Source organism: Paramisgurnus dabryanus, chromosome 4 (assembly GCF_030506205.2).
Source record: "Paramisgurnus dabryanus chromosome 4, PD_genome_1.1, whole genome shotgun sequence".
Classification (NCBI taxonomy): Eukaryota; Metazoa; Chordata; class Actinopteri; order Cypriniformes; family Cobitidae; genus Paramisgurnus; species Paramisgurnus dabryanus.
The window spans coordinates 34,565,504-34,575,330 of record NC_133340.1 but is presented as its reverse complement, the minus strand read 5'-3'; the positions used below and the strand labels follow the sequence as shown (position 1 = coordinate 34,575,330).

General features: G+C 37.2%; 1 protein-coding gene across 1 annotated transcript; it reads left to right on the top strand.

The window, feature by feature from the left end:
- Positions 1-1,954: 1,954 nt before the first annotated feature.
- On the top strand, positions 1,955-9,827 carry cnpy3 (canopy FGF signaling regulator 3). The gene is made up of 6 exons (XM_065254337.1): positions 1,955-2,166; positions 3,019-3,145; positions 3,240-3,336; positions 3,516-3,638; positions 6,002-6,119; positions 6,605-9,827. The coding sequence occupies exons 1-6, from the start codon at positions 2,067-2,069 to the stop codon at positions 6,868-6,870; spliced, it is 831 nt and encodes a 276-aa protein (XP_065110409.1). The 5' UTR covers positions 1,955-2,066; the 3' UTR covers positions 6,871-9,827.

Below are 9,827 nucleotides of genomic sequence, written 5' to 3'. Positions count from 1 at the left end.
AAGGCGCTGTAAATGCTTGTGTAAACACTTGAATGAAATACACGCTCATCTTGTATGATTCTTACATCGGTTTGTACTTTTCCTTGGAAATGTGTGAACATATGAATAAGATTAAAACGTAGTTCTGACAGCCAGAAGCTAAACTCAAGGGAATGCCGAATATGCAGATTCAATAAAGCAGAATAACCGTAGTAATGTGTTTGATTTGATGCCAGTTCTTGAACGAGATATATTAGTGTGTAGATGTATACAATTCACTGATCTGGATGCCATATTGTGATCTAGGTAAGTGGTTTTCAAACTGGGTGGGTGGGGGTGAGATGGTACCAAGGGACCCCAGTTTTATGACTTTATTTAAATACATTAATTTATCATTAAACCTCAGAAACATAAAGCTAACTAACAACACTAAATTGGATAATATAATATGTTTTATTTAATTCAATATCTAAGTTTAAGATCATTTTATGTAAAGACTTTTCTTTGGAGGGCTGCGAAGGGACGCACGCATGCAGAAAAGTTTAAACCACTGATCTGGGTGATGGTAAATGATGCAAAATTAATTAATTTATTTTTTATGTAGTGTATCCCAGCAAACCCTTGTCTGTGTGCCCATGGAAAGTGCAGATTAACATTTTTTTATTAGACTGCAGCACAGAGCTTTCCATACATTACCGTCTAAAAAGTTTGGGGTTGCTTGACTAACATGTTTTTAATGATTTTGAAAACCTTTTATTTTTAGGGATATGTCTGAATCTTTGAAATTAGTTACGTAAAGAAAAATATAATTGTGCCAACATATTTCTATCATAATTCTTATATTTCTATCATTAAAAAATGTCATAATTTCTTTCATTACAAAACAAAATAAAAGTTTTATTTAATATAAAATGCATTTGAAATGGAAAGCATTTTAGGGTGAGACCTCAAGATTCTGGTAGACAGAGACCCGAAAATAAAATTTTGTTCACTCTAGTGCAAACGGTGGTTAACTTTGAAGATGCTAATATATTTATATATATATAAAATTTTAGTATTTATTCATAGTTATACATTTGTGTTATTCCATAGTTTTAATGAGTTAACTATCACTCTAAATGTGAAAAAAATCATAAAGACTGAGTGACCCTGAACCTTCTGGTATTGTAAATAAATCATTATGCAATAGCTATTATATAACAGAAATAGCTACCAGAAGTCAGATGAAAAAAGAAGCCGATGTGGTCTGGTTCAGTTCTAATGGATTTATATCTCAATATTTGATTTCTTTCCTCCTGGCAAGATGAGCCAATACTGCCAGTGCTGATCTGTAACAGGTGTGTAGTAATTGGTAAAAATGACATGGAAATTTATGAGAGCAATTTCAAATCTTAAAGAAAATGTGATTATATGAAGTGTAATGCCCTCTGGTGGTTGCTTGTATCTATTGCATAAATGCACAATTGAAAAACAACTCATAGAAATAGACATAATTTCAGTAGGCCTATACAGTAAACGCAACTACTGTGCTAAAAGACACGAGTTTATTGAAATTTGATTGATTGATTGATTGATTGATTGATTGATTGATTTTATTGGTGAACTATGTAATGCATTTGATACCAACACGCGTGTTACAACTTCATAAATGCAAATACTGTACATGAGTTTGTCCTCGCACTGTTCATTTTTTATTTACATAAATCTTTGTCATTTAAAAATCTCAATTAATTTGAACTTATAAAGTATATCTGATAATATAGTAACGTTCTCATGTAAAAAAGAAGAGGTGAATCTGAGGCTCTGTGTAAAGTACCGCGAGAGCTGTGCTTTCAAATAGCTCTCGCGATACCTTGATGTCATACCACGATAGGTTTGCGCAGCGCCTAATGAATTCATGTTCTCGACCCCACCCACGCTTTTCATTGGTTCTCCGATGCCACTCCGTCGTCGCCGATTGGTCCACTGCTCAGCATCTGCGTCAACCTGCCAAAGCGGAAGTGAAAGCATCAGATATAGCGGCCAGTGAAATAAGGATGTGCAGTGTTTTGTAAATCATCGTGTTAAGTCTTTGACACTATCAAACAATGAATGTTTTTATTTGCGTCGTGTTAGCTTTTGTAAGTGCTGCTATTGGGAAAAAAAGCGGAGACGATGAATGGGTGCATCTGCCCAATAAATGTGAAGGTAGGAACAGTGTCCTTATTCACAATAATTGTCTTATTTATTATTCTGCTGCAGATACACCAGACACAGATCACTATCGCTTTCACAGATAACTGTTTTACGCTAACTTATTGAAATATTAGTATTATACAAGAAATTATTTAAGAGACTGATCGGTTTTATGGGTAAAACATTGTGCATCAAAATAGGGTACACTAATCTCTGTATTGCACAATTTCATATCGACAAATGTTAATACAGTTTTACCAACCACCTGCTGGTAAACACACATACTGAGAAAAGAAATGTATCGATTGAATTTATTGTACATTGGTTCGCTTTGGATAAAACCATCTGCCAAATGCATAAATGTAAACGTAAATGTAGGCATTTGGCAGACTCTTGTACCAATGAGCTACAGGAAAATATAACATAACTGCCATTTGTGCACGCACACACTCGTTAGGACACTCATAGACGTTATGCTTTTCCCAACCCTAACCTAATTTTAATCCTAAACCTAAGTCTTAACCCTCAAACAGCCTTTTAAAGGGGTAGTATAAAGTCAGAGCTGGCCAAAATGTCCTCACTGTCCATCACTTGGATCATCATGGTATTACATATATCATGGTATTACAGGGTACAGTATTAAAAAAATGGTCTTCACAAAGATAGTATATGTAGATACAACGCACACACACAATCTAGAAAGCAGATTTCCTCTTTTCAACAGAATTCATGTGTTACTTCTGTCATGTCAAGCGTGTATTGTGCATAGTGTCTGTGTGTGTAATTCAGAAGGGTTGGCTTCATGACAAGCTATGAGAAATAGCCACTTTCAGTTCCCTTTAATCTTCTAAATGTGTTTTATAGTATGCAAATTTGTGAGCATTGAGATGAAGTCTGCATTCGAAGAGACGGGCAAAACAAAAGAAGTCATAGAGACCAACTACCGCTTTTTGGACGATAAAGGCTCACCACCAATCAAATACGTCAAATCGTAAGCCTCTTATTCACGACTACAAGTTTATAAGGGTAGTGTACTCAAAAATGACCATTGATTTTTATTTTTACTTCTGTTTCTATTGCATTAGTGATATTCGTTTCATAGAGGTAATGGAGAATGTGTGCTCCAGAATCATGCAGTACAATCTACACAAAGAAAGAGATGGAAGCAATCGCTTTGCAAAGGTAATGATGACTTGATCTTAGTACAGAAGTCTGGATCCCTTTACTTGTTATAACATAAATGACTAAGACCTGATGATATGCTTAGATCATAGATTGAAAAATGTGTGTGCTGTTATGTTAAACTGCATTAAATCAATATTGGTGGTAAGTTGTGACAGTCCCTTGCACTCTTTTTTTAGGGTATGTCTGAGACATTCTCCACCCTACATAACCTCGTCCATAAAGGAGTGAAGGTGGTCATGGACATTCCTTATGAACTGTGGAACGAAACCAGTGCAGAAGTGGCTGACCTCAAGAAACAGGTGTTTTTGTGTTATCTTGAAATATTATAATATATGTAAAAAAGGATTTAGGGGTGTGACGAGACACTTACAGGCTCTTTATAGTTATACATCCTTTGGTGTAGATTAGGACGGAACTAATCTAGGACTGTCGCTAACAATTATTTTGGTAATTCATAATGTACATTTATTATTTTGGGGTAATAAAAATAGCCACAAGTGAGCAATAAACAAGTAGTCATAATAATGACGATGCAATAATAATTGGTTTTAGCGCGAACCAGTAGGTGGGGCTACTGAAGTAGACGTTATGTGTTTAAAAAATCGGCTACTACGTCATAGATAGGCACATTCCAGAACCTGGTGTTTCCTGGGCTTGGTGTGAATAACAGTTGATATTTCAGTAACAAGGACGTTTTCGATTCTGAAACTTACAGGATGTTCGTTCAAGTACGATGACCTCATATTTACCAAAAACTCAAGTTATTGATTTCATTATTTCACCGCTCCTCTCCATGTTTTTGCTCAAGAATAGTGCTGAATCAATTCTAATGTAAAGAATTGGACAAATATAAAAAATTAAATTTAAAACTAACTGTTTGGCTAAAAGTAAATGTTTTCTTAATCTAAAGTAAAAGTAAAGATATCATCCGCGAGCCTGCTAGCGCCCTCTGCACATGATGCTGTTTTTTATTAGATAGGCTACATAAATGCTCAGCTGCGGTTTAAGTTGTATATGTGATCCTGGACCACAAAACCAGTCATAACCAGGGTCAGTTTTTTGAAATTGTGATTTATACATCACCCAAAAGCTGAATAAGCTTTCCATTGATGAGTGGTGTGTTAGAGTAGGACAATATTTGGCCAAGGTACAAAAAGATTTAATTATTGAGAAAATCACCTTTAAAGTTGTCCAAATTAAATCCTTAACAAACACATATTACTAATGATAAATACATTTATGATATATTTACTGTAGGAAATAAAAAAACTAATTAAGGACCATGATCTTTACTTATTATCCTAATGATTTTTTGTATAAAAATATATTGTTGGCTATTGCTACAAATACTGTATACCCATGCTACTTATGACTGGTTTTGTGGTCCAGTGTCACATATATGATAATACATATAAATGACAGACAGATGTTAAAGGGACACTCCACTTTTTTTTAAATAATATACAGATTTTTCAGCTTCCCTGGAATTAAACATTTGATTTTTACAGTTTTTGAATCCACTTTTAGCATAGCTAAGCATAATCCATTGAATCTGATTAGACCATTAGCATCTCGCAAAAAAATAACCAAAGAGTTTCCATATTTTTTCTTTTTAAAACTTGACTCTTCTGTAGTTACATCGTGTACTAAGACTGACTGAAAATTAGAAGTTGCAATTTTCTAGGCAGATATGGCTAGGAACTATACTCTCTTTCCGGCGTAATAATCAAGGACTTTGCTGCCGTACCATGGCTGCAGCAGGGACAATGATATTACGCAATGCCTGAAAATAGTCCCCAGCTATTAAAAGTTACCAATTAAGAAATAGAAAGGGACTATTTTCGAAAAATATAAAAAATATTGAAACTCTTTGGTCATTTTTGAGCGCAATGCTAATGGTCTAATCAGATTCAATGGATTATGCTAAGCTACGCTAAAAGTGTTAGCGCCAGACCCAGAGATCGGCTGAATGGATTCCAAAACGGTAAAAATCAAATGTTTAACTCTAAGGGAGCTGGAAATGAGCCTATTTTCAAAAAAGTGTAATGTCTCTTTAAAGTTGTTCAAATTAAGTCCTTAGCAAACACACATTACTAAGATAAATATATTTTTGATATATTTACTGTTGGAAATAAAAAACTAATTATGGACCATGATCTTTACTTAATATCCTAATGATTTTTGGCATAAAAATGTCTTGTTGGCTATTGCTACAAATATACCCATGCTACTTATGACTGGTTTTGTGGTGCAGGGTCACATATATGATAATGCATATAAATAGGGTGGCCATTCGGTCCAGTTCCGCTGGACACGTCCCGAACATGTTTTCGGGTTCGTTCTCCGGAAGTCGCGTTGCTCGACCGCATACGTCATTGAGGTTCTCACATTTCAGTTAAAATACATTAGAAAATTAAGATTTATTTATTTTAAGACATACAATCATTGTAGTTTCATTCTTACCTTGAAATGTAACGGTTGCTTTTCCGAAATTAAACCCGAAATATTAAACCTTGATGACATATGCGGTCGACCAACCCGACTTCCGGAGAACGCACCTGAAGACATGTTCGGGACGTGTCCGGCGGAACTGGCACGAATGGCCACCCTACATATAAATGACAGATGTTAAGATGAAGTAAGGGACGTGTTTCTCTTTCAGTGTGATGTGATGGTGGAGCAGTATGAAGAAGTGATTGAGGATTGGTATAAGGGAAACCAGGAGGAAGATCTCACCACCTACCTGTGTGAGAAACACGTGCTGAAAGGACAGGACTTGGGTATGGGGACACTGACACAACCACAGCTGTTTTAGTTCATCTCTTACAGTGCTGTATCCCCTCTAAACAATTCAATTTTATCTCAGTCAGTACCATCCAAAAATATTTTTTACCACAGTATGGTAAAACAAAATCTCTCCCAGTTGACGGGTTTACTCTTGTGTATTTTGTCATCCATCCAAGCCCTTATAATGAATCAGAGTCATTAAATATATTGGAACCTTGTGTGAAAATACCAAGGGAGCTAAAAATTTCAACCGTCGGCTGCTATAATAGGAAACGGCAAGCTGGTGATATGAGGACAGATTGATTTGACGTGATGCTGACGCCCATTATGTTACTATAGCAACCAGAGTAGATCCGCCAGGAAGTTGTATTATTTCCTGAACACACAGTTGTGATATAATCAACTGGACATAACAGTTTGGAAAGTCGGTCCAAAAGCTGGAATTGTCAACAGTGTGTACGTGTGCGTCTCTTGGCAGGTTGTCTTCAAGAGTCCTGGAGTGCGAAAAAGGGAGATACAGCAGCCATCGCAGAGGACAGAAAGAAAAAGAAGGGCAAGAAGAACAAGAAGAGCAAAGATGGCGAGGGCAGTCAGAATAAAGAGAAGAAGGTGAAGAAGAAGAAGAAAAAGTCCAAAATTCCCGAGACTGAGAAAAGCAAGCGGAAAACCGAGGAAGCTGAATACAGCTCAGACGAGGAGATTCAGAAGAAAGTTCCTCTTGGGCAAGATAAAACTGAACTGTGATGTGTCTCTTTGCAGACTATTTGTTCATTTGTTTTGATGACTTTTGTCCCCTTGACATCTAAATCTCTGAGCAGGTGTAAGTTGTATTTTAGGTTAGTTGTACAAGAAATAACCGAGATTCGAAGCGACTGCGTTATGTTACATTTACTCTGTACAGGAAAGATGCCATTGACAGATCCAACTAATGGCAGCTATATGCAGGTGCGTTATGTGCTTGTTGACCAATCAAATCAGACCTTTGATTCAAACATTTGCTTGGGTTTACACAGTAAATCTTGGACACGTTTAAAAAAAATACTGCCTTTTGAACTTAACTTCTGGTGTTTTTTTGCTCTTTCTTCCCCCCAATTCTTGTTGTCTGAAATGTATATAAATTTGGCTTAGACTTTTTTGGGAGGTGTTAAAATGACAATACTCTAGCAGGCCTAATATCACTGACCTTTAATTGTATTTCATTGGAAGATACAGATCACGGTTTGTTTCTTGCATACTTGAAGTGTTAAATCCAGACACTATTTTGGTTTGGCTGTAACTTTGGATATTTTCATTCAGAAAATCACACAGATCTGAGATATATGAGCTTATTTAATATTTTACCTGTTTCATAAAAAACTATTTTTAAAAGAATACTTTGTGATGCAACAAATGCTAAATGTGTTTTGCGATTTAACCGATCTTAGCTTGGCATCTTGGACTTGGCAAGTTTAGACTTATATTAGCCTATAAATTTGTCAGTAATGTTGTAATACGGATAATATTATGAACCGAGAGACAGCGGTTTGGCAGTACGAAAGCAGTGACCTTTTTGTTTTTGTTTAACCAAATAAGGCACAAATTTTGTCTGATCTCTTCATATTTGTTTTTGCTTTTGCACTGTTTACATATGTGATGTGGGTTTCCGGGAATGTTTGAGTGCAGTTTTTCCCTAATATTTTTCTGGACAGTATTGTTTACTTTAAATGTTTATCTGAATGTTGTTTTTTCCAAAAGCTGTGTGAGTGTTATCGTACAAGATTCCACAGGTGTCTGTGTGCCTGCCTGCACCCATTATTTTGAATTGTGAACCGTGAAGCTTGTGGACGAAAGTTATTGACCTGAGATTGAACTCTATATGCAAATGTATGGGTGAAAATATGCTGGATGTGTTTAAGGCCATCAGCTCATTACTGTGGCTGGAGCGTTTAATGAATATTTTGATGAATGGTGAATAACTGCAGACGAATAAAATATAATAAAAAAATGAATTTCTTATTTTTTATGAGGAATTGAGTAGATGTTTTAACAATGGGTTTGCAGTCTTTGCCACAAGGTGGAGGTAAGATCAATGGGAGGAGAAGAATGGATCATTGCTTGTTCAGAGAATGAACTTTTCTTGTAAACACTTTTAAGAGCATGGCGATGCGTTGCTATGCAGTTGCTAGGCAAACAATTATTTTCCTAAGATCGCTCAATACAAAGTTGTTTTTGCTGCCGGTTCAGTCAGGCTCTGACCAGGGTTTAGATACTCTTTAATCACCCAGTCAAATTTGAATGACAAATGTAGGCACTGAAACACACCCACTCTCGGGAAAGCGCCATTTCTTTTTCAATTCCACTAACTGTGCATTCACATCAGACGCGGAAGAGGCGGCAAGCGAGTGATTTACATTTTATGTCGATGTAAAGACGCAAATAGGCATCCTGCATGGTGCTACGTGCGAATGGCGCAGTGCGTTCCACGCGAATTGAGCGTTGACGCGGGAAATGCGCGAGTTGAAAATGTTGGCGGATATTTGCGCAGCGTTAACCAATCAGGAGCCGGCTCTAGTAGTGACGTGATTACAGGAAGCAAGCGGAGGCAGAAGATCGAAGCCCCTCCCATGACACGAATTTCCGCATGAATGTCTAATGCTGCGTGTACACCAACCACGTTTCAGGCATCAAAATCGCGTAAAGCGCAAAATTCACAAAAAGCACCATTCGCGCACGGCACTCAATTCGCAAACTAGATGCGTGAATGAGGCGGAAACGCATCTACCGCGCCACGCTACGCCTCATCCACGCCGTGGAACCTCCAGACACGCGTCAACGCGTCTTCATATTGACTTAATATTTAAATCACTCGCGCTTGCCGCCCCTACTGCGTCTGGTGTAAACGCAGCATAATGCTGCATTTACACCAGCCGTGGTAGAGCCGGCAAAAACGTGATTTTTGCGCGTAGTTGGATGCTTGAACATTTGAGTTCACTCGTTTCATTCGCGTGTGAAATTCTAATCATTCGAGATATTCACGTGGAAATTCACGTTATGTGGGAGGGGCTTCTGCGACTCTGCTGAGACTCCGGCACTTCGCTCGCTTCCTCTAAACACGTCACTAGTACAGCAAGGTCCTGATTGGTTAACGCGGCTCAGAAATCTGCAGAAGTTCAGATTTTTCGATTCGCGTACCACATGTAACGCGCCGCAGGATGCCTAATCGCATCTTTGGATTGACTTAACATGTAAATCACCCGCGCTTGCCGCGCTACCGCGGCTAGTGTAAACACAGCATTACATTTCACGCATGGCTTTTACGCTTGAATGAAGTGAGTAACCTCAAAGTTCAAGCGTCCAACTACCTGCGAATAGCGGATTTTACCGCCTCTGGTGTGAACGCAAAGTAAAAGTAAAGTTGTTTTTCAGTAGTACATTAGTGCACTTGAGAAAAGTATAGTAAATATCAGTAGTTTAGATTTTTTGTGAATTTAAATAAGTTTTGTATCATTTACGTACAAACATGGGCGTCCGTGGGACAAGACCCATCCACTTTTTAAGACCAATGATATTGGACCCACTCACATTTTTCTTTTTTTCTTTATTAATTTCTTTTGAACATGCTGAGACTTTTAATTTGTTTATTTTCAGTTATAGTATGTTTTGTTACTAATGATCATGTTCTGAAGAAGAAAAAAGAAAGAATAAATTCATTAATTCATTCA

What these genes read in the sequence shown, in the direction of transcription:
- cnpy3 (XM_065254337.1), top strand. Translation starts at nt 2,067, where the DNA reads ATGAATGTTTTTATTTGCGTCGTGTTAGCTTTTGTAAGTGCTGCTATT. An exon ending in TGGCTGACCTCAAGAAACAG is followed by an intron (nt 3,639 to 6,001) that starts GTGTTTTTGTGT and finishes TTTCTCTTTCAG; the next exon opens with TGTGATGTGATGGTGGAGCA. An exon ending in GCTGAAAGGACAGGACTTGG is followed by an intron (nt 6,120 to 6,604) that starts GTATGGGGACAC and finishes GTCTCTTGGCAG; the next exon opens with GTTGTCTTCAAGAGTCCTGG.